The sequence below is a fragment of the Glycine max genome, chromosome 15 (assembly GCF_000004515.6).
Source record: "Glycine max cultivar Williams 82 chromosome 15, Glycine_max_v4.0, whole genome shotgun sequence".
Classification (NCBI taxonomy): Eukaryota; Viridiplantae; Streptophyta; class Magnoliopsida; order Fabales; family Fabaceae; genus Glycine; species Glycine max.
Window position 1 is genome coordinate 13,960,479 of NC_038251.2, and position 25,573 is coordinate 13,986,051.

Here is a 25,573-nt window from a genome sequence, read left to right on the forward strand (position 1 = left end):
ATCTCTCTGTCTACTTAATTATTTTTTATTAATATTTAAAGAAAAAATAATTAAGTAATTATATATATAAAAAATAATTAGTGTATTTAAAAATTTTAAAAATATATTATAAAAAAATAATTTTTTAAAAAAAATCTTATAATTAGAAACAGAAAAAAAATATTAGATTTAAATCATATCTTAAGAGTTAAAGAGCACTCAATGATGTTCATCCTTAAAGTTCTTACATCAACAACAAAACTCAAATTCACTTTCTTGTGTGCAATATGAATCTAATCCTTAGCATTGGAGCAACATTGTTGGCCATACACGTACACATTACACACTCATATCTTTGTGTTGTACGTGCCTCTGTACACTGACTCTCCCTATAATCACTCTCCCACAGAAACTCGTTTTCTAGGCCTGTGGTCTTCTTTTTGTGCGTGTGCGTGCGTCCATACTTACTTCGCCTAGTAATTATTATAATCTAGTTTCCTTATCACTCCAATTATTCAGTTACATGGGGCCTCCTCATGTCAAGGAAAAATTAAAAATTTATTTGCTAGTGAACTTCACTCCCCTATAACTTGAACTATCTTCAACACTAACTTCTCCACAACCACACCATTCCCCTAAAAGCTTGTTTTTGCCTTCTTCTTTCTCCTTAACATAGCTGACAAAAACAAACACTTCCTCTTTCATAATTCTCTCCCCCCACTTTCACTACACCCTCATTACTTTACTTCGCATATTTTGCACCCTTTTAACTTCTATTGCCACTCACAATTCTTCTTGTTCTTCTTCCTTTTCTTCATCCTTATACATTTCTTGCTTAGATTTATTTTTTCTTTTAATTTTCTTTAGATAACAAAAGGTGCTTCTTTGGATTGTTACATGGAGGGTCAACCTGCTAAACGCAGACGTGTGTACTCTCTTGAACCCAACAAAGTGGAACAAGCAGCATTTGCCAGAAACTACATGAACTATTTGGTGCCAGCATTGATGAAGATCAAGGAAAGAAGCACTTCATCAGATCAACATAGTGGCTATTGTGATGACAATATTCAGAATGTTGTCAAGTATGAAGTGGACATGGCAATGGTGCACTCAGCCCAAGGTTTTGCATGGAGTAATGCTCTAAGTGTGAAGCTTCAAAGAGATAGAGTCAATGTAGATTGTGACACCACTAGCTTTGGTGAAGGTTCATCATCATCAAGGGTTTGTGGCCAAAATTGTGAAATGGTGCCGTTGGATAATTTCCCTTCAAACCCTAGTTTGAAATCTAATAACAAGTGCAAGGAAATGCCTGAAATGAAAAGGGGTTTGAGAGAAGATGATGATGGTGATGAAGATGAAGTCATCAATGGTCAATTGAAGAGCCTAAGAAGGTTGATGCCGGGTGGAGAAGAGATGTGTAGTGAACAAATGGTGACAGAACTACAAAGCTATGTAAGCTGTTTGCAAATGCAGGTGAACATTCTTCGGTGCCTCGCGGAGACACATTGATTGATTCATATCTATCTACTTTAATTTGCTTTTTCTATTAGCCCATTATTACTATTATGTATGTGTTCCACATATAATATATATTGTCAATTATCAAAGTAACTATATATCTATATAGTATGCTGTACTATTGTCTTTTGATTTGTTGAATATCGTGTATATATTTTTTCAAATCTGTTAAGGGGGCGAAGTTAACAAAATTAAGGAAAAGAAAAGCTAGAAGAAGAAAGTAACAATGCTTCCCAATTTTTTTTTTATCATTCCAATGCTCTCCAATAAATTGTTTACAATGCAATATAGAGTTTTAGTTTTTTTTATTATGTGTGTGAATGCCGTGTATAAGAGGGACGACAATGCAGTTTCGTTAATTTCGATGTTTAGTTAGTAATTTATAAAAATATTATATTTGACGGTTAAACTAACTGCAGCCGAATTCATTTTATTCGCTTGTAGTATTAGATTTTCAAGTTAACGAGTTGACACACGCAGTATCATATATGATTAATCTATCCAGCAAAAAGAAAAAAAAATCATATGATTAATCTTCTGCTTTTCATTTCCCACTACCAGCATTGTTGGCATAATTTACGCATTCTGGGACCACAAAACATGTGCTTCATTTCATGCGTCATGAGAAGAGGGGAGTGGAATCTAAAAGTCGCTCTACACTGAAGCTTCTGCTGAGTCACTAATACGTTTTGGACTCCAAATTAGTCAAATTGAAGATATCTTCAATCGTCACAGAGGCATGGGAATTTTTTGAGATGCAAAAATATTGTTTTCAGAAATCTCACTACTATATACGTACGATTTTGTTAATCATTGCGTTAAGAAAACATAATGATTAACAAAGAAATTAATATTTTTTATTCAATCAATGACAGTTAAAATGCATTGATAAAATTAAGAAATGATATGCTTTGTAATAAAATTCCAAAGAACGAGTTTTAATTATTATTTATTTCTGCGTCTGAAAATAAAATATTGTTATTTGTTTAACCCATAAATTGTGAGAGATTAGTTTTTTTTTTCTTTTCTAAACTCAACTCTCGTTACTTTAATTTATCTAATTAATATATATGTATATAACAGTTTTTTTATCCGTAAAAATTAAATACAATACTAAAATATTTATAACACTTATGAATCTTACTCAATCAACATCACTTTGATATATGATATATATAAATGATTCATCTAAATTTGCATATATCAAGCTAGCATCAATTTATAATATATAAAGTCTAAAGCAAAAATTATTAGACTGCACCACATCAACACCCTATATGATATATAAGACTGCCACGTCTAATTTTTTTTCAAATCACCAATTTTGTTAAGGTGTCGTAGACTTATACATTCTCTAACACAAACAGAAAACAAACTCTTGTAATGCAAACCTCATTCACACAAACACTCCTAAACCTAGCCCCGGTTTACATATGTGAATGCTATCATATCCACCATGTTCATGATTTCCCGACGATTTGTGTTACGAAACTAATATTTATTAACTTATGTACAATGACTGATAATAAATCTTTTAAATAAGTAGATATATAAATATAGTAATATTAAATATAACTTAAATAAAAACTAATAAAACTTCACTGGCACGCGGTTAACAAAAAAAAAACTCATTTTTCTTGGTTTTCTTTGTCTCTTTAATTTGTTTCTTTTCCTAATTAACTTTATTTTTCTCTCTCTTTTCAGCAAATTACACCCATGTCTCCTAAAGAGAATTACATTTGATACCCTACCTACCATTCCCTTTTTGTAATTACTGACTTTCCATAGTTCTTATAAGAGTATGAGAAATTTGGAGAAGTACATATTAATGGGAAGCTTACGTACACGTTGTTATATTGTTTACATAAATTGAAAGAGATTTTCGTAGGGTCAACAATGTTAGGGGGGAAGCGAGTGAAAATTAATTTTCATTGGATGTAACTCACTACTAGAAAATAAGTTTTTAATATTGGTTGTTTTTTTATTTTCAACGTTAGTTTCTAACCAATATTGAAATCATTGACGTTAACATTATCAATGGTAATTTCGATTTTTAAAAAATTGATGTCAACATGTTTTACACGACATCCATTTTTACAAAAATCAATGCCGAATAATAAGAAATATACTAAAATAATAATTGTTAAAATATCGATTTTGGTCATAACCAATGTTATAAGGTCCATAACAACATCCGTTCTCAAAAGGTTGATGTTAAATTGTGTACATTCTAAAGCGCTTTCTACATCAATTCTAAAATAATCGATGTAAAAAGTACCTTTATAACATCGATTTTTGACAAAATCGATGTTAAATGTGCTTACGACATCGATTTTGACCAAATCAATGTGCAAAGTGCCCAACCGATATTGTAAGGACACTTTCTACATCGATTTTAGACCAAACAATGTTTTTTTGCTAAATTTTTAATATTTTATCAATCTTTACAATGAAACAACAAGAACCAATTTATAAAAAATATATTAATTTTAAACTAAAAGATTTTAAAATATTATTTTCATTACAATATCACATTACTTACAATCTCATAATATTAATCTAGAAACAAATTTAAATGATAGTTATCAAACTGTATGGTATAAATACTACTCATTTTCAACTTACATATATATCTTACCACAAAATAAGTAAAAACTAGATTTTTGGCATTTGAAAAACAAACAATTATTTTTCTTTTTCAAGTTACAAGCAAAATTACAAGCAATGCAGACATTGTAGATTTGTCACACCCACTAGTGCTACATAGTAACACTGTCACATACTCTTGCCTTTCAGAGAACCTACAATCAAAGAAAATCATCATAAATATAAGAGGGTAAGTTGCACTATATTTTGAAGGAAAAAAAAAACCTCCTTATTCTACAACTAGTTAATTCTAAAAAGTAGTACTATTAAATGATAATGCAAACTAGCAATTGTATAACACTAACCAAGTTAGGCACTGGTATAGAATAAACAATGGATAATCTCTATTAGTATGTCATCATGCATGCAATAATACTACCATGTGCAGGGTCAAAATTTAGTAAATTATGTATTAATTATTACAATTTCCCTTAAGAGAACAGAATAAAAAATGTCAACTATTGCACTAGTTGAACATAGCTGATAAACTAAGAAAAAATAATTTAGATCAATCTCCACCACCCCCACCCTTTTGGTTCCATTACCTTATGTTATCCTTCCAGACATTCATTAACATACCAACCATAGTCTCCAACCTAATTTATTGCATTTATGTAGTAATCATTTTCATATCATTGCTAAAGTTATCTTATAAAGCAGTTATATACATTAAGTGTATGTTTGGTTTATTATTTGCACACACCCCAAGTCCACTGAACAGAAAAGCTTGTGAGGAAGGATTGAGTTGAACATTCGTTGGAGGGTTTCTAACTGAAATCCAAACACTATATGTGGTTAACAATATCAATGTGGTTCCCAATTTTTAACCGCCATTTTCTACATATGCCAAACTATTGATAAAATTTCTCAAAGTTAAAATCCTGACTTCAGTACTATATGCTTCTTCTAAGGAGACAGAGAAGAAAAAAAAATCAACCATGATGCTACTACAAGATTTGTAAAATTTATTTTAAGAAAGTAAGATAATTTCTCTAAAGGTCAATTGTCTCCAAGAAAAATAAGACTAATATGATATCCTAAATTATGAATATGAAAGCTAATAGAAAATTATGCTACTACAAAGCTCTTATAAAGTACACAAAAGAGACAGAAAATTATGAATATGAAAGCTAATAGAAGAAACATAAATGTATAAATATGTATTACATAGGAAGGATGATACCAATTAATTAATAAATAAAAGAATTCTTGTCCCAAATTAAAAATAGATAGAGAAAGTCTAAAGAAAGAAATTACCTCTACAAGAGCAACAAAGGATGTCATCATCATAACAAAGGCTTCACCTGCATCAAATGTAGGTGCTCCCCATTGAAATGGATATGAAACTCGTATCCTGCAAACACAAAATATATGTTATCAATACTTTACCATAAGTTTCAAGTCGCAAGGCTATGACTAAATAGTAAATTATCAGTGAATAATAAATTAATATTTTAAAGATGTAATAGAGTCTTGCATAAAAATGTCAATTATGCCCATGTTCTAAGCTTGATTGTGATTGAGAGTTCAACATCAATAACTTGAAGTATTATAAAGAGACAAACTATTAATCAAGATCAATAGTAGTAACTACACATATCTTATTAGATTTTAAGGCTGATAATAGGAATATAGAAACAAAAAAATCGTAAATTAAAAAGAGAAATACTAGCTTTTATATTTTTAACATAATATGTTTTTTATTTAATGAAAAAAATTACTTTAAGTTGTATCCTTGACATCAAAAACCCTTAAATTTACACAATGTTTGGACTAAGGGTGGCTAAGAAGTTGGTAGAAGCTAGTTAATTGGACCGTGCCATTGCGCAGACTTTGAATGCACTTTCACAACAATGTAATACAGAAATTAATGCAAGTTTCCAATTTCCTTGAGTATTTCATCCTCTTTAGTGCTCACAAAAAATGTGTAAACAACCCATGAAATGAAAGATACGTGCTGCCAACTTATTTAAATCTGCTTGAAACCAATTGTTTACAATGTAGCATGGATCTTTTCTGCTGAAGTTGTTTATGCATTAAAATAGCTTTTACATTTAAAATAATATGAACTTCAACAAATAGTCGAAGTAAAGAAAGAAAGGAAGGGCAAGTATGCCAAAGATTTATCAGGATTTACTCAAACAATCCTGAACTGTACATGTTTGGGTTGTCATCTATCTATTGTCTAGATTTACTCAAACAATCCTTAATTGCTCTCTTGCTTTCTTTCTTTTGATCTTTTTTCTTTTCACTGATCAACAAGCCTCAGAAACCTTAGCTCCGATACCACTGATATGATTTTTTTTGTAAAGATATATTTGTTATTTATTTTTGTGGAAGTTAATATTTTTTTTATATAAACAATAATCAGTATTTCTGTAAAAAAAATAGTTAGTAATAATTTTTTTTCCTAAGAAAAAACTAATAGGAACCGCAAATACAATTGTAAAATTGAGGAGAAAAGTATTTTTGAGTATGTAAGCATGTTATATAAACAATAAGAAGTATTTTTTTGGATTCTTAGTAAAAAAAAAGTACAAATAAATAGAATGAGATATATAGGACAAGAAAATTATTGGGCACAAAAATCAGCACACTGATTTTGTCAGGGCGAGAAACATAATCCTCCAGATCTACGTCATCACTCAAGTTCATCTTGGCTGTGAAACCTGATCAAACCATCAAGAGGTTAGCTAGCAAATGAAAATAAACTACAAATTTTATATGCAGCTGGCACTATCAAACATTACCTGGCACTTATTTTGAGCATGAAGTAACACTTTCAGAGTTCTGCACTGTTTTGAAAGAAATTCGTCCAATTGCATAGAAAAATATCCAACATGCTGTTTTTAATAAGATATTCCACAAGCTGGTCACGTCATCAGTCATCACATGACTTGAGAAGAAACAGGAAACCGACTCAAATAAAGCTAAAGAATTAATATTCTTAAGTATTTTTTATTTTTACTAGGTGACTCTAATAGATCAATTTTGTGCTTAATTAACTAAAAGCCAGTCTATTTTAACATGCTAAAAGTTAGTAGTTGCATTCAACTCATAAATGGTTTGTGAGAATACGTTTCCAAAAACTCTATAAAACTAGTAATTTATAATTGATTTTACTAACTATGAGTAATGGTTAAATTAATATAGGTTTTTTATTAAAAATTACAAATATAATATATTAATAACATTAAAAAATTTCTACTTTTGATTCCTTAAACATAATACTATAAACAATTATTAATAAAACTGATAATTACTAGTTAACTACTTAATTATAAGCCTCCCACCAGCCTTTGATAACTATAATCCATGACAAAAAAAACTTCGTTGTCCAGAGGCTCTTCGCTATGCGAAGGTATGGGGAAGGGATATTGTACGCAGCCTTACCCTTGCAGATGCAAAGAGGCTGTTTCCGGATTCGAACCCATGACCAACAAGTCACCAAGGCACAACTTTACCGCTGCACTAGGGCTCGCCCTCCATGACAAATTGTAAGATTTTTATCCTGAACGAGGGCCTAGCAGGATGCATAATCATTGTAATCAGTAATAAGAAGAGAAAAAAAGCCTAAGTTCACACCTCTGCTCAGAAATTCCTTGTCAGTCTTAACAAAGCCAGCAACCAATGCTCTGAAAAGGCTGTTGCCACACCCCAAGAGTAAAAAGTAAAGCAAAATTTCCACGAAAACAAGCAGAACAAAAATTCAGCAATCTCCAGACTACTACTTATTATATATATGATATATCATGCATTTGTAGAGGTGAAAATATAATCTGAAACAGAAAAGTTGAAAAACAATTAACTAATCATCTCCAATAACAACCAAATAAAACATGTAAATCCAAAGAGCAAAAGCAACTTTTTACAACAATAATCTCAGTACCCTTTAGATGGTACAAGTGGAATCTCCCCCTAGGCAAACTATAGCACAGATCCAACAAGCAAGTGAAAGTAATTCAATCAGCAATGGGGAGAAAAAACAAAAGGCAAACTCGAAAGCAATATCTCAGTGTGACTTACCCATGGCCACCAAGTAGTCAGATTCTTACAGAGTGCAGTAACCCATTAATCAGAATCCTCCAGTGTTTTACTAACAGATGGTATTCCCTGACAAGAATACAAATGAAATTAAATCTACATTAGGATAGGAAGCCATCAATAAAAAAACAAAATATGAAACAGTAGAACAGTAAAACTCAAAGATAAAAAGCGCTCGCAGAGCGAGATCAAGCCTCCCTCGCAACATGCATTGCGGCACGTGCGAAAAAACGTGAGGAGTTGTTTAAGCGAAGAGTGTTAACGACCTGGCCAGCGGAAATCCTGAGCAGCACGCGTCGCACGTGCGAATCCATGGCTTCGGAAACCTTCATCTGGTTGCGCATCAGCTCGCCGACGATGAGAGGCCGTTTCGGCTTTCCTTGGCCCGAAGCAGAGCCAGGGCTCTTTCTGGAGGCCAAACCTGGCGATTTAAGGCCAAAGGCCTTCTTGACCTTGCTGGCGATAGTGGAGGAGTGGTTGGCAGCGAAACTGAGAGGCTTGCCGGAGGAGGTGCGGCACGCGGCGAGGAAGATCTCGTAGGCGGTTAGTGCAAAGTCAGAATCGGAGAGAGAGGCGGCGAGCTGGCCGAACGAAGAGGGAAGGTCGTCGGCGGCGGTGACGGCAGCGAGCTTGGGAGGCATTATCAGCGGCGGCGTGGAGTCTCTCTTGGAGTGGCCCAATGAGAGGTCTCTGAAGAGATGAGTTATTGTTGCGAGAGAGAGAAAGAAGAGAGCGAGACAGCCAGGTAGCGAGAGCCACATTAACATTAAATAAAAGAAAAAAGACAACCTCAGCTTTAACAAAAAGCACGTTAACATTAAAACCCAACATTAAAAAACCCGAAAAGATGATAACATTATCATAGATTTGCAATAATCGATAAAATTGCTATGTTAATATAATATATTAACAAAATTAATTTATTTATAAAAATGTTATCATCCGGATAAGATTGATTTTATCATACACCAATGTTAAAGTAATGATATTAAAAATATTTTTTCTAGTAATGATTAATAATGTGCTGTGACTCTAAAATTTTATTAATCTATAGAGATTTCAAATTGATAATTTATGAATTTGAAGAATGTTTTTTCATATCATCAATTTACAATAATTAAGATATTAGAATTGTATGAGTTGGGACAAATTGATTTGGAAAATATTAGTGATTTAAATGTAAACAATAATCCTGTCATCTCAATTTGAATGTTTATGTTAGTGTATTATATAAGATCAACATTTTTTTTAATCATCCAACTCATCTTATATTTTCTCTGAATTTAGATGATATATAAGTGTTAAACAAGAAATTACCAATAGCAAATTATTTATAACAATACAAAATTTATTGGGGAATGAAGCAACATGTAACTTAACGTGTGGTATGCTCTATGAAACACGAGAAGTTAATTAAAACCATCCATGCACGTACAGGAATCACACACTAATCAATAGAAGGAGAAAAAATGGTATAAAAGCCCGAGTAGAAAACACAAAGTACTAGTAATACTAGTAGATACGATGGTATAAAATGTTGTTTATGGGCCATGATGATGAGAAATTATTACAGCAGGATCACTATGATCCCAACCAATATGCGCACTAGTTTAGTCGAGTCTTATTAACTTTTTCTGTAAATTGAAAATTTTTGTTATCTATTTTATGTAAAAATTAATTATGATCAAGATATATGTGGTGATCTCGAATCATATAATAATTTTACGTAATAAATTAACATAAAAAGTCACGTGGGACTTCCCTTGAGCAAATGTTGAAAAGAAAGTTGAATATGACAGGGATGTCAAGGTCGATGCCCAAAATGTTTTGTCTGAGGGGAGTGCAGAGGCACACTGCAGCTTCAAAATCAACTAGGCCCGCGATGAGGGAGCAGCAAGGGATAACTGGTGGTTCACCCAAAGTGATGTTCACGGTTCTGTTTAGCAAATTGGTGCATATGCCTAGTTTGAGTTCATCACGTGGGCAAGAAGAGGCTTCTAAAGTGTTAGAACCACCTGAAAGGCTGGTGGGCCTGGGCTTAGGCTTCGGGTTTGGGTTTGGGTTTGGACCAGGGCATGGCCCATGAGCTGAGACAACTGCAAAGAAGAGGACGTTAAGTGTGAGGAAAAGGGAAGAGCAAGTTTTAGAACCCATATTCTTTAACTACTCAAAAATATTAGTAAACTACCAAAGCTTAAGAGAAGAGTGTTTGTGTAGATGGGAGTTATTTGTAGTGTATGGCGGTTTATTTAGTGTTCTGGAATGCCCAGTTGGGTGAATTGGTTAAAAAGTTAAACGGGTAAAGAAAATGGTTGAATTAGGCCTTTTGTTTCTGTTACACCACAAATATCGTCTAGAGGAAGCAATCCTTGTTTGAAACCTATAGTAACATTATGGACACTTGGAACTCAAATTTAAAATCACTTGTTAATTTAAATAGAACAACCTCGTACTAATAGATCCACACTCTTAATGCTTATTAGTTGAATTAGGATATGCGGGTGAGATTAGGTGAGAATTGACATCATCAGTCAATGGATGCATATATAAAATTTTGCAACTACAAACGACTATATTCCACAATGGAATTGCCCATTTTTTCAAGCACTACCTTCAATAGTGGTCCCATTATAAAAAAATTATAAATATACATTAAATTTCTTTATATCTCATTTTCTTATTTCTATATTTAATCATTAATCATATTAATTATTTTCTCCATCTATCTTTTTTTTTTTTTCATATCAATCCACTCAAAGTTAAGCTAGATGTTTATCACAATAAGTCTTATAGATATTTCTTTATTTATTTGAGTGAATATTAAAACATAGTTTATGACTCGTAATTTAGTATTTAAAGATAAAAAATAATCATCTAATAGAGTATCAAAATTATAAACAAGGAGATTAGTTTTTCTATACATTGAATGTTAGAATTAAAATGTCTTTATGTTATAATCTTAAAGATTAAATAGTATTTTTAGATTAATCGCAATGAACTTCCAAAGATCTTTACACAATCAACTTAATGTTGATGCTGAATTCAAATGGTTTGGGGCAATTAATGATGAAGGTGAAGGTAACAATAAATGCACTTTGATCCACAGGTAAGTTAATGTGTACTAGTAAACCAATAGACGCCACAACATTTTGTACTTTAGGTAATGTCCAACAGGCTAAAAGTTAGAAAATTGTTGCCGAAATATACAATTGTCGACATTTACAAATGTTGACAATTGTTGTATATTAATATTAGGCAATATTTTAAACCCATTGATAAGGTATAGGGCATGCCTTTGAAACCGTTGATGCGTTAGAACAAATTGTTAAGGTGTTACTTTTGAAAATCAATATAACCATCGCTTGGTAAATGTGTCTAAAAAAAATGAAATAAAAAAAAAAAGGAAAAAAGTGTTTTGGTTCCTATATTTTGTCTTGGTCCTTGTACTTTTAGATCGAAGATATTAGTTCTTTATCTGTAAGAAATGTGACTTTGTCCCTCCTCTCTAACTCCATCAGTAACCCTGCTGACATGGAAAACAAACTAATTTGTGGTGATCTAAAATACATTTTCTGCCAGTTTTTAAAATTCCTAAAACTTGCATATATAGTGCCATGAGAGAGACCATATTCCCAAGAGCAAGCTAACTATATGTGTAATTTTAGTAGACAAGGATCAAAAAATCATTCCAACCTCTCTAGAAAGCAAGAAGAATCCCTATCCAATAAAATATTTCTGCCTCTTCCACCTCCTCAAGACCAAACTTCATCTTTAGAGAATTCTCCAATTCAACTTATCCGAGCAACATGGTCTAGTTTCAAAAATACGGAAGCATCCATTAAGAACTTGGAGAACTAAATAGGACAAACAACTTGCCTATAGAGGAAGTAAAAAAAAGTGAATAATCCTAAAGAGACATACAAAGTTTACGGAGTTCACACTAGCACTACAAAAGCTTTTCAATATACATAGTTCCATTAACTGAGTTTAACACTATGACCCGTGTTATGAGACACTATGCTTGAAAGAGAAGTAATTTATGCTTTCTATGTTCTGGTTTGGGTAAATAGCCAATTTGCTCATTGAATGTGTGAGTCACTATTACTTTAGTCCCTCAAAGTAATAAAACTCAAAAAAAGGTCTCTGAAAGTGCAATCTATCTCTCACTTTATTCCAAAAATTCAAAAAAAAATTGTGCCTTAAATGATAATATTAACATACTTTTAAAGACTAAAGTGACAATAAATAATTAAATTTAGGGACTAAAGTGATAAATAAAGACTTGTTTTGAATTTCCTTACTTTCAAAAACTAATGTGACAAAGCTTTACACATTTAGGGAATAAAATGGTGGTTTACTCTTCTTGTTTAGATGGTTCTTATTCACAACCGACAGCTGGAGCAGAGCCATAACAAGGTAGCAATAAAGAAAACAACATTATGTTCACTCAGTGCAAGTTGTCATCATTTTCATTAATTTTAGCTCAGTATATGTTAACCTTCGACAACAAAAAAGTCAAAATCCTTGATTTTAGTATCTGCTCTTTTTTCATACGGCTAAAACCATGTCAAAAGGGTACGAGTTTGCAATGTAACAGATAAATCAAAATATAAAAAAACTTGTATTGTATGTGACATCAGTCTATTAGTTGCACAGCTGCAATAGCAGGTATCTTATCTCTCAGCTTCTGTGTTAAGGCAACACGAACTGTCGTAACCCCAGCTGCAGGTCCACTTAGCCGAACTTTGACAACATAATCCTTTATCTGAACAAGCTCTAATATTCCTCCCCCAGTGCCAACAAGGTATGGTCTAATTTCAGAAAGAACCTGAAAAATGAACAATATTATAAGATTCAGAATCCTGATGCAACAGTAAGTGCTCACTAGTAACTTATAGATACATGTCTAAATTTGTTTTACAGAGAATGTCTTCAAATAAACCACCAGAAATAGATGGATTGGAAGATTCATTTAAGCATTTATCTTCTATTCTAGCTCTAGGCATAAATGTTTATGCCACTATCTAAGTGATTGAAGAATTATAGAAGCTGTAAGAATTTCATCACGGTTTTGCATAATACACCAATCATTCCTTGTCAAGCTGAGGACTATGATACATAAAGAAAAACATTTTAATCAGATCACTTAGCTTTTACCTCATACTTAAAATCAAAATTCCAAAAGGCCAATGAAATTATGGAAATGCTAGAAACGATGCAAGAAGTTCCCCCTACATTTTCAACATTTTCTTCGGTTAACTCGAGACCGGTCTCAGTGTCCATTATCTGCTCCACTTCCAAGATTTCTGGAATCTTATCCCGGAGGCGAGTTTCAATTCCCATTTTCAATGTCATAGCTGAGCTAGGACATGATCCACATGCCCCTTGTAGCTTGAGGACAACAACAAGACCATCTATCTCATGTAATGCCACATTCCCTCCATCAGCCATCAAGCCAGGCCTTACCTCATCTAAAACCTTCTCCACATTCTCTTCTGTCAGTGGCAGGCCACACCTGGGGGAAACAACTCCTCCTGCAACATTAAAATGTGAGTGCCACAATCACTATCTCCTCCTCACACCCTTTCCAAGCTACTTTGATGCATAATTGGACTTGGGGAAATATTATAGTGTCATCATGAAATAACATTGTTCACACTTTCAACCTCCATTTCTCTTTTTCCATTTGGTAAATTCAACTTTCATTTTCAATAATTCACACTAACCAACTTCAGATTTGCAACATTAATTATAAATTTGCTGGAAAACATTGATGATGTAAAATTTTAGTACGTATTTGGAAATTGGCATTATGTTAGTTTAATAACCAATGTAATCAATTACATTCAAATTTCTAACTGATGAAGCTCTTGAAGAACGCATGCATTGAGAGTAAGTAACACCTGCTTTGTTTCGTGGAGAATGACCCGAGATAAGGCCAAAAAATTGTTTAATGTTGATTTGTTGACCTCTGATAAAAATATTCTCTTTTGATGAAAATCCTCTCGTATTTGATACTGGGTTCTAGAAAAACAATATTTGAATCACATAAGAATTTACAAGTGTCCATTACCAAACTAAAGAATCCTACGATAACACAACAAAAACATACGAAATAACAGGAACAAACAACAAAATAGAAAAGTACCTTAAGAGACAATAATCTATGAGTTGGATAAAGCATTGCAATTGTTCTTGTTGCCTTGAGGCTTTGAGTTGTTGGGGTTAAAAGTGCACCACCCAACATCTGAGTGTGAGTGGGAAACCCAGAAAACTACCATAAGAATATTACCAACAGCCTGAAACTGAAATTATTTTGGTTTATATAAAATGTTGTCTCGTTTTTGGTTTCATGATAAAGTTCAGTTCTGATATTAGTAGCAGCAAGAGAGATGCTGATAGCTACCGTTTCTTCATTGGCTGACATTGATTCTTTGTGATGATAAAAGAAAAAATAAAATAAAGTCACCTAAAGTTTGTGGACAGAACTGAAACATGCAAGCCACAAAAAAAACTCTTTGTGACTGTTAGATTGGTTATAGATGGGTTTTTGGGCCTAAATGTCATCTGCATTTTTTGAACCCTTTACTATGTAAGCCCAAGTAAAGCACTTTTGGAGGGTCAACGATCAATGTATATAGCATGCAAGTTGAGCTAAGCTTTGTGTAATAGAAAAACTAAGAGGATCTGCTGGGAAGGACTGTTTTAGGCACAAATCTTGTGCTTGCTTTCATTTATGCTTTACTTTTTACAACCGGTTTTGTTAGTGATTTTTGTAAGGGGATGTTTGGAAGGAGTTTTTTCAAAAAATAAATAATCTCAAAGAACCTTAAGTTAGAAATGTTAGAACTTCATATTTGGTATGATTTTTTAGAAAACATTCTGAAAAAAATCTCATTTTTTTAACTAAGTTTCTATATAAAATATTCCTATAAGAGGGGGTTGAGATCAAATGTGGGAAAGCATTAGCCGTACTTGTGATAATATTTTCAAAAATCTTTAAACATACCAAACACATTTGAAATATTACCATCATACACCTGATCAATAAGTGTGAGATTGTTCTAACATAACTAAGAGTCTTCGGTTTGAAAAAATGTTTTAATGACATAATTCCCACATTGGTTATACCAAAACTGTCATAGAAAAAAATGTGGTGATATTTGTTAAAATAAAATAAACTTTTTAAGACGCTTTTGAAAAATCTTCGTAAAAAAGATTTTCAACATCTTTTTTGGGTATAACCGCCGTTGATATTAAGATTAGAATTTTCAATTTCAATTTTTTTAATAGACCCTTCAACACATTTCACAAGTCCTCTTGATAATTGTTAAATATGAGTTATTTTTTATGATAAAAATATATTGAAAATATCTTTAAAAATCTTTATTTAATAGTTATTTTTTGTTTAAATGTATGAATTGATATTTTTCTTATTTATGGCTTGCAGATATGAAAATGAAGGATTAAAATAAAAAATAAAAAGATCCAGAAGATATCAAAAATATAAATAAGGAAGATTTTTTGCATAAAGCCCAAGTCCACTCCAACAGCTGTAAAAATGAAATCAAACCAAGGAGGAAAGACACACTGACTCTCAGAGCTCTCTAATGCAGAAACCCAAAGCCTGAGTCTCTCCTTTTGGGGAAACCCTCTTTCCTTAGTCATTCATCCCTTTCTTGTATTAGTCATATATCACTTTCTTCCATCTACATCAACCCCCTAAAGTGTAAAACCTCTCATAGACAGTCTCTCATGTCCATGAGAGGCTAAACCCCCATTGTTAGGTACCTGGAGGCCAAAACGCTTCTGATGTAATCCTTTGTCTATTATTTAATTAATGTTATTTTGTTTCCATTATTCTTTTTTGTGCTTATTTATTATTATGGTCTGATCACCCATATATTGTTTAGAGGGTAATGAATTGAAAAATGGTTATTTTCTAAAGAACTAGGGAAGGGTATCTTAATAAATTCACTACTAGAAATAGATAGATATTTATTTTGTCCACATAATTTTGCATCTCTTCTCTTAATGTAGTTGGTTATCTTATCTCATCAAAGAAATTTGGGGAAAAGGATAAATAAACTAGGTTCTTCGTGCGGGAAACCAAAGATAGGATAAATTAACAAGGGACTCATTAATTAGAGAAAATCAATTACATTATATCATAAGTAGTTTTGGTCTAGTAGGGACCCAACATTATCTTATTCTGAATAGACCCTTAACATTAAAGCTATTGTTTAATTTTCTTGTTATTTTTCCTTTTAGCTTCTCTACCTCAATTTTCATCTTATCTTATCTTTTATTCATCTTATCTTTTCTTTCTTTATCTTCTATCTTCTTTTATCTCTATCATCTTTTAATTCAAATATTTTATCTTTTCTATCTTCTATTTTTATCTTTAAATATTTATCTTTTTTTCTAAATCTTTATCTTATCTCCTATCTATTATTTCCTTATCTCTTGCTTGGGTTTGCACCAATCTCATTACAAATAAAGTCCCTGTGGATTCGACACTCGGACTTCCGAGTACTTTACTACTTGTCACAAAATTGGTACACTTGTCAGTCAATCGATTAACACCTCTCTTTGTGAACTCTTTTCTCTCAAATCTCCCTCCCTCTCGTGCTCCTTTTCATTGCCAGTGACGTTGTCATCGAGGAAGCGCAGATCTGAAATGTTGGGTCGATGGTGGAACTGTTGAAGTGTAGATTTGAACGAACCCAGATGTGTTGGAGAGAGACAGTGATGGCCCATTTCCAACCCACAAAAACCTCAACACTGAGGAGTTCTAAACCGTCCGAAGAGCCAACGTCGGAATCGATAATGTGGATCTGGCCGCCGCCACCGAGCATGGCTGCTTGGTTGTCAATGCGCCCATCACAAACATCGTCGTTGTCGTCAAGCACAGAATTGTGCTCCTTGCAGCCATGGCCAGGAAGGTCGTTCAGGCCAATGCGTCCGTCAAAGCCCAATCAGTTATCTTTCAATATGGATCCTGTTTTTGAACTATGCTTGATTTGAAATGTTTTAATGTTTTGTGAAGAGTTTGAATATTATGTCATTTTTTTATGCTATGATGTTTTTGTCTCCTTTTGTTTATTTTCACATGTTTTGGTATGCTTGAAGGGAAACACCTCTTGAATACATTTAGCCTTTGAAATTTGAAAAGAGGTTGTTTCTCTTTTTTTCCCCAAAATATTTGGCACAATTATTTTTTTCCTTGGTTGTTTGTGCCATTTATCTGAAATCAATAATCTAATTATTTTTTCTGGTCACAGACTTTCACTAACAATTTGAGCACATTATCAACCTTATGAGAAGCAAATGTTTGAAAAGGGTCAAATGAGATTGGTTGAGTTTGTTGGATTTGGATGATCGGATCTATTAATTAAACTTTTCTTCGTTTTAGAAAATAAAGTGGTGAATTCAGATATTTTGGTTGAGCTTGGCTACACCTCATTCTTGCCATTAGAGTAGGGAACTCATATTTACAACATTGGGTTGGTTTAAAATAGTTATGTGAAATTTAATTCAAGATATCTTCATTCTCCTTTTTGTCTCCCTTTCCCTTTCTCCTAGTCTTGGAGCGTGTAAAGAAAGATATAAAAGAGAAAACATTGGTTTCCTTTTCTTATATATTTTTTTAGTTTCTTGTTCCTACTTTATCATGTGATTCTAGACTAGAGTGAAATGAATTCAAGATCAACTATTGAATCATATTATGAATACTAGATCAATTTTTCTGTCTATATATTTTGTGGCATCTGAAATTATCTAGTGTGGAATTTCCAAAAAGCCTTGTTCGGATTATAAGATGAAAAAGATAACTGGAAGTGGAATATTTGTAGCCAATGGAGAAGATGGCAGTGCCAACCCAAATCAACAAGAGTGAAATTTGAAATGCTCTTGTCCAGATGGGAGTTAAGATGGGTGTTCCTCCTTTCTTGGGTTCATTTTTCTTTTTTAGTTTGAAGATTTTGTTTGTTTTGCTCTTTATTCTATTTTTTTTATTTCTAGTGAGTTAACTATGGATAACTATAATTATTTTACTGTTGTAATTTTGTTTGTCCATTTCATACTCATTATTAGTATTCATTATCTGTTTCTATGACCCTTAACTATAAGATGTAAAGCATGGGACAGTTTATTGATTCCTATTTCATCTTTCAATATGTAAGTAGGCCTTTTCCTCTTCTATGGAGTGAAAGCATAAATTTAAATTTGATTATGTAATTTAGACATATCAAAATCAAAGATATAATTTGTTTTATTTTTATTCATGGAACTTTTTCTGGAGCAATAAGTTTGTGCTCTATCTGGGTTCCTCACTTTTTTCTTTTGCTCCAGAGATTATTATGGTCAATTTTATGTTAGATTGATTGAGCCAAGTAATATAATTGTATAATCTGCAATCAACAATTGTATTGTTGATTTTTGGTTTCTTTTTGTGGATTTGTAGTGTGAGAACGGTTTTCTCCAATTTTAAGAAGGAAATGCTTTAATTGGTATCAAGTTCCAAAATATCATATCTAGGAAAAGACGAAAGATTTTAGTTTGCCCTGATTAACCCCCTAGGTATACATAATTTTTCAATTTCTGTTTGTTAACTCCTTGACAAGTATATCAATTTGTCACAGTAATACTAAACAGTAAGATCGAGTGTCAAGTTCATAGGAACTTTGATTGTACTTAGAGTTTGTATATATTGAATTTTAAGTAACGGAATGACTAAAAGTGAGTATATCCAGAGTTATAATGTAGAAATGTAAAATTCAACAATAATAAAGGACATAGAAACATAGCAAGATCTAAGAGACGAGAAAAATAAACACTTAGGTGTGGAAAATGATACTTGGTGTGGATTTTGTAGAAGTGTTGGATGTTTGGTCTATCGAATGTACTCATGATGCAATGTTAAGGATTTTTCATCATATAAAGTTATTTCAACTATTATATTCATCAACTAAATTACTCTAACCATGGTTTCTCATGTGAAAGAGCCTAAATCACTTGATTTCACTCCTAATCCCTTGGAAAGGTAAATCAAGTACTTGCTTTAACAATAAGATGCATAAATAAGGCTAACACCATTTCATCCTTGGACATTGGTTACTTAGAAGTTTCTTTCAGCTCTTAAAGTAAAAATAAATTCCAATTATTAAAACCCTATAATATATATGTATATAGGTGATCAAACCATAAACAAAGCAAAAAACAAATAAAGGAAGCAATAATACTGGAATAACATTAAATAAATAGTAAAAATCATTACATTACAGAGTCTTTGGTACTCAAGCCCCCAACAGTGAGTAAGTTAGCCTCTCATAGTCATCAGAGGCTTAAAACAAGAAAATGAAACAAAGAAATGGAAGAAAAGATCTCCCAAGTGGATATTTTTGCTTCAAAGCATGCCCTAGATGAACTCCCTCCAAAAAGCATAGTGTAGCCTTTTATAATCTTCAAAGTGATACACAATCATGCTTTCTGAAAATGATTGTGCGCTAAGCTTGCATATGCATGCTAAGCGCACATGCAAAGTACAATTGACTTAAGTGATCATGCGCTAAGCCTATGAACGGACATTTAGCGCTAATGCTTGATTCAATTGGTTTCCAACTTGACTTCACAAGTTGAGCATGCACTGGTACGCTGAGCGCGATGCTCTAATTCTTTATACATCTTCCATTCTTCTATTCATGTATCCAAAAACTCTACAAAATAGAATAAAACACTATAAATTTACTAATTTTAGCAGTCTTAAGATAAAAACTCAAAAGAATCTAAATTCTTATCTTTTTAAGTGAAAAGAAGCATCAAAAAAGAAGAAATTAGATAATTACTATGTAATATAAGTGCACAAACTAAGTATGCATAACAATTATCACTGCTTAGAACTGATTGAGTTCATTGTTTCTAGAGTTTGCATCATAGTAACAGATTTTTAGGAGACTTAATGTAATGAATTATTGAAGTAAATTAAAATTATGTTAGATCTTACTATAACTACCAAATAATGTTCATTCCTATCACATTGTGGATAAGGCAACTGCCAAAGTGTACATCTGAACTAGGACACCAAATATTAAAAAAAAAGGTTGATCCTTTGGATTGCCTTGAGGTGTTTATAATTGGGCATGGGCTTCTACAGCTCTAATTTTGGCCCTCAAAATTAATGAGACTTTCACATCCTAACAAGTCACAAGCCATGTGTTATACAACATGGGTGTGCTCTTGTGCACTTGTGCTGATTATTCATCAATATGTGTTTATCTTATTTGTCACTTGCCAATGTAGCGTTTAGGTTGATTGACAACACCAACACACACACACACATACATTCAATGGGATGGACATCCAATGTAAGCCAAGAAGAGGAAGTACACCATATGGTAGGTTTCTTGCCATATTGCCTTCTTGTTGTCAAATTTTAATGTACATATATAGGATATTTAGGAAAGCATATCAAGTTTTTGTACATTATATATAATCTTTTGTATTAATTGCATGTTTACATTCTACTCTATATATTACGATTTCATACTGAATTTTAGTAGAACTAAAAATTATAAATATATTGCTTTAAGATATGGCCATAGTTTTGGTTTAGTTAATATATATACATATATAGTTAGATTGTAATGTGTAGTTATATTTGTAATATATTAAGGTAATATTAATTTGTCTAACTTATTTTAGAATTTTCTTTTCTTTCAAAGATAAAGTTAGGTTAAACAAAATATAATTTTTGGAAAAATAATAATGCCTAAATGAATGAGTTGCAGATTGGTGGTATACTGTTATTGGTCACATGGACTCATGTAATGAAAATCAGAACTTTTGCCGCTGTCGATACTCTAGTGAGAAATCTTTTTTCATCATTTGGGTTGGGTCACATTATCATGTTCAACAGAATGCTTGATTTTTTTTTAATTACTCCAATTAACTATGAAAACTACCCATGTTTTAGGTCATAGATAATGTATTATGCTATATTTGTGGTTTTGGAAGCCGAATAATTCCATAATGACACGTTAATTGGAGTGTGAAATACAAGGTTATCAAACTCAAGAGTCTAGGTAGAATTTCATAAACTCGACGGTAAGAGTCTACTTCATATAAAAATAATTACAAAATATCTATAAATAATATACCAATTAAACATTTCAATAATAAAATAAAGAAAAATAATAAATTATAAATTTCACAATACTTAAATAACCAAGTCTATTAATGCATCATTACTAATAATAACTTGGAGATGATATTCTCATCAAGGGTCTGATGTTACTAGATAACAAGGGTTTGATGTACTAAAGATGAGAATTTTTTTATTCGGGGACAACACACTAAATGAATGTATGTTAAACACTAAACAGACAGAAAATAACCTAAAATGACTTATATTTTGGTCTAATTTTTTTAACTTTCTGACTCGTTAACTCGATGGTAAACTCGAGAGTCTATCAAGTTTACTTAGAGTTTATAGAGTCTACCCAGAGTATACTAAAAAGAGAGTTTACACACGAGTCAACTCACAGAGAGTAAGTAGACTCGTAAACTCGTAAGAGTTAACGAGTTAACTCGAGAATTTGATAATCATGGTGAAATATAAAATCATCCATGTCCTTATAAGTAATTGGATCATGACAATATAGTCTTATATTATAGGCTATAGTTGATTTCTAAAATCTGTCTTCAAATTAAATCAGAATAGTTCTTCTAATTAATTAAATTCTTTAGATGAATATTTAATTTGTGAGTACTTAATTTGATAGTGATAGGACTAACATTTTCAATGAAGATATTAAATCATTAGAGAGAATATTGTATTTGGATTGTCTTAGGCTTATAGCCATATATGTCTTTGATTTTAATATATTTTTTGTCACTATAAATTTTCTCTATTATGGTTTTGGTCTTTATACTTTTAAAGTTTGGCTTTTAGTGTCATTGTTTTATTTACTTTTTGTCATATATACTACTAAATTGGTTTCTTGCAAGTTTAAAACTTGATATAATCTGGCTTTAGATATTTTTGTGAAACAAAATAAACATTAAAAAATAAAGTAAACAACATCGATTTCTAGAAAACCATATTAGAAAAGATACATTTTAAGATAGTTTTCTGAAAATCATCTTAAAATATCTACTTTCTAAGACGGTTTTTTGAAAAATTATAGTTAAATCCTCATATTTTTTAATATTTTCTAAAAAAAAATAACGCATTCTAATATAGTTTTTAAAAAAATCGATGCAGAAACCAAGATTCTAAAATGATTTAAAAACCGTTGTGGAAAGTGTTGACTTTTCATAACAGTAAATTCAAAAATGATTGAAAATCATCATAAAAATATTAAATAATCATCTTTAAAATGCTTTTTTGTAATAATAACTCCTACACGACTCAAGCAAGAATAGCTTATGTGGAAAATAGCTATGGTCTAAATCATAAAAAAAAAACACATTTGAAATATTTCCAACAATTATGATTCCCAAGTATTAAAGTATGATTCCTGAGAACATGATTTTCAAGAAATATAATTCTCAAGAATAGAAAATGATTCTAAATTTAAACACACTATTAATATAATCATTAAAGAATAAAGAAAAAATCATTAAAAAATATAATATTTAATGTTATCAATTTATTTCTATCATAATTTTAGGATTAATTAATTTTTTTTTCTCTTAACTTTTTCAAATTCTAATTTTTAGTCCTTCAAAAAAACTTTAACAAATTTTAGTCCTCCATTAATTTCCCATCAACATTATTAGTCCCTTAAATTTTTTTGTCAATTTTTTATCCTTCATTTATTTGTATTGTTCAAGATTAGTCCTTGTTTTATCCATTTTTAATTCCTCATTTTTTATATATGTTGAACTAATTTTAAATAATATAAATAAATGAAGGACTAAAAATAGAAAATCAAATTGAAGAACTAAAAATGCTCACCAAAAATAATGGATGACTAAGAGTTGTCAAGATAAATTTTGAGTGACTAAAAATTATAATATAAAGAAATTGAGGGACTAAAAATTTATTTATCCTTAATTTTTATATTTATTAATTAACAAAACCGATTACAATTGTCACTCTGTATCTCTCTAATGTCATGGCAATTGACAAAAAAAAAAGGCCACAATAGGGAAAAAAGTATTAATATGATGAATGAAACTGAAACCTTAAGCACAGTACAAACTAACAAAATAATGAAGATAAGGACGGTTTTAACAATAGTCTCACATGAAGTAATTTAGGTCCAATCAGTACTGTCTCTCAAAAAATAAAAATAAAAAGTTCAATTAGTACTGGGGATATCTTCCTTAGGCAGGAATGGATATGTAGGTCAAGACCTTAATAATTAGTTGAAAGAAAACGTTAAAACGTACGGACAAACTTTTGTGATATACACGAAACCGTAAAATTTCTTTTTGGAGCTGCATTCTTTCTCCTAAAACCAGTGCCTTATTCCTCCACTCACGTACCTGATTAGTTACAAAATCTTTCGTAAAACTTTTTACAAAAAGTCATTTATACTACTAAATAAACAGTATAGCCAATTTTGCATTATAGAATACAAGTACCACGATTGTACAAAGAAATCCTATTCAATATAAAATATCATATGATTGATCAAAATCACATTGACAGACTACTTAGATAAAATTACAAGTAAATATCTTGAATCTTTGTATTTTACGCCCTCTAACTTATTATATTAGAACTCACTACTCCAATATTTTACTCTTCTTAAGTGAAACTCTATCTTTTTTTCCTAGTGCTAGTTAGCTTCTTTGCCCACATTATTAATCCAAGGTCCTAAATCTGCCCACTGAATAACCATATTTTTTAATATGTGATCAGGGATAGATCTTCAGGTCCATGTTACGAAAGAAAATTTATTGGGAAAAGTCAGTCTTTTAACTAGATTTCAAACTTCAAAGAATTAATCTCTAAGTTTTGATTAAAAAATTTGGGTTAAAAAAAAACCAAGAACAAGTAATGGGTGTTAGTCACAAATGCCAATCAAGATCGGGCTTAAGGATTGTTCGGAGGTGTGATGATATTGAGCCCACGACTAAAAGGGGTCCAAAATTTTTTGAAAAATTATATTTTTCATAATAATTTATTCTATAGTTTTTATAAATAAATTAATTTTTTTTATTTATTTTATGTCTTATTTTTTATTCAAATTAAAATGTGACATGTGATTAAAAAGTGTCACTCATTTAATTAATTTTCGTGACATGTTACAATCATAAATTCATATTAATTGAATTTTCAATTCTATGATATATCAACATATTGAAAAAAGATAAATCAAAATTAAAATTATAAAGGAAATAAAACTAAATTTAATATTTTCATAAAGAATAAAATATATGTAGACTTTAATATGAAATGATATTTTATCAATGGTAGAAAATAAAGATGGAGTTAGAGAATTTTCTTTATGGGAATAAAGATAAAAAAAATAAATTAAATCATATATAATTAATATTTAAAAAATATATATCCATGCAAGTTTATCAAAATTTGACGGACAATGAATTAATTTCAAAAATATATTATCTTTTTTAAACCATTCTTATCTTTTGCAAGCATAGGAATCAAGAGAGTCAAATCCACCTTCATATTTATCCTTTATCATGCCTATTTTATACATAAATATTTATGGATATGTAACTTTTATAGTGATATAAATTAAATAATAGACAATAACATAAGGATAAATTAAATAAAAATATGATATATCTTTTTTTAGATTTATTAAAATTATTTTATTTATTTAGTGATATAAAATATATATTTTTATGATATTACGTATTTATTTTTAAATACTTAAATATAAGAAAAATTTATATAGTATGTTTTCATCAACCCATAAAATCTCATGAACAACCTGATGTCACTGTTTTTTTGGGCTTATTGTGTGTGTGGACGACCCAAGTAGGTTGTGGCGCACTCAATTAGCCACAAAGGTCATTTCCAGTTAGCCACTCACACTCTTCCTTTGTTATGTCACTCAGGTTCGCCACAACAACCAACCAAAACCAACTAAGAGAAGTGAGTGACATGCAACCAAATTAAGCATTTCCTCTGAAGCACAATCACAGGCCCACATTCTGCCCTTGATTTGTAAGGATAATCTTAGTCACGGAACAACAAGACTTCTAACACATGGAAATCTCTTTTTGACCAAGGAAAAAAGTAACCCTATCCTATCCGACCAAAAGAGATGTTCCCCCCCACCCCCTCCTTTTCATCTTAATTTTCCAAATCAATAATGTAGTGCATCATAATTTTTTCATTTTTTTATCCTAATTGTATTTTAGTCTTTGATGTTGCAATGTGGAATTAAAGGAAAGGCATGATTAG

At 31.2% G+C, this 25,573-nt stretch overlaps 4 protein-coding genes across 13 annotated transcripts; 1 reads left to right on the forward strand and 3 right to left on the reverse strand.

Moving 5' to 3' along the window:
* The first annotated feature begins 477 nt into the window (after window positions 1–477).
* On the forward strand, window positions 478–2,274 carry LOC100805301 (transcription factor bHLH146). The gene is made up of 2 exons (XM_003546366.5): window positions 478–1,452; window positions 2,059–2,274. Exons 1-2 carry the CDS (start codon window positions 877–879, stop codon window positions 2,158–2,160), a joined length of 678 nt encoding a protein of 225 aa, XP_003546414.2. The 5' UTR covers window positions 478–876; the 3' UTR covers window positions 2,161–2,274.
* A 1,725-nt stretch (window positions 2,275–3,999) lies between these two features.
* LOC102665609 (uncharacterized) lies at window positions 4,000–8,976 on the reverse strand. Of its 8 annotated transcripts, none has more exons than XR_001385266.3 (6): window positions 8,454–8,972; window positions 8,170–8,256; window positions 7,537–7,666; window positions 6,894–7,039; window positions 5,401–6,812; window positions 4,000–4,298 (listed from the first exon to the last, which is right to left on the reverse strand). XR_001385266.3 is itself a non-coding variant. In XM_041010064.1 (3 exons), the coding sequence occupies exons 1-2, from the start codon at window positions 8,952–8,954 to the stop codon at window positions 8,215–8,217; spliced, it is 543 nt and encodes a 180-aa protein (XP_040865998.1). In that variant the 5' UTR covers window positions 8,955–8,976; the 3' UTR covers window positions 4,000–4,298; window positions 5,401–8,214. The 8 variants fall into 8 exon arrangements, 1 of the variants encoding a protein (XP_040865998.1); XR_005888844.1 differs by having other exon boundaries at window positions 6,894–6,986; window positions 8,454–8,971; XR_005888845.1 differs by having other exon boundaries at window positions 6,894–7,787; window positions 8,454–8,973.
* Window positions 8,977–9,921: 945 nt separating this feature from the next.
* Window positions 9,922–10,341, reverse strand: LOC100805840 (14 kDa proline-rich protein DC2.15). The gene has a single exon (XM_003546367.1). It carries the CDS (start codon window positions 10,339–10,341, stop codon window positions 9,922–9,924), a length of 420 nt encoding a protein of 139 aa, XP_003546415.1.
* A 2,286-nt stretch (window positions 10,342–12,627) lies between these two features.
* On the reverse strand, window positions 12,628–14,656 carry LOC100806364 (nifU-like protein 3, chloroplastic). 3 transcript variants are annotated; one of them, XM_014767397.3, is made up of 4 exons: window positions 14,336–14,656; window positions 14,091–14,211; window positions 13,345–13,718; window positions 12,628–13,015 (listed from the first exon to the last, which is right to left on the reverse strand). In XM_014767397.3, the coding sequence occupies exons 1-4, from the start codon at window positions 14,432–14,434 to the stop codon at window positions 12,824–12,826; spliced, it is 786 nt and encodes a 261-aa protein (XP_014622883.1). In that variant the 5' UTR covers window positions 14,435–14,656; the 3' UTR covers window positions 12,628–12,823. The 3 variants fall into 3 exon arrangements, with proteins under 3 accessions (XP_014622883.1, XP_014622882.1, XP_003546416.1); XM_014767396.3 differs by having other exon boundaries at window positions 13,345–13,721; window positions 14,336–14,646; XM_003546368.5 differs by having other exon boundaries at window positions 13,423–13,721; window positions 14,336–14,635.
* Window positions 14,657–25,573: the final 10,917 nt, after the last annotated feature.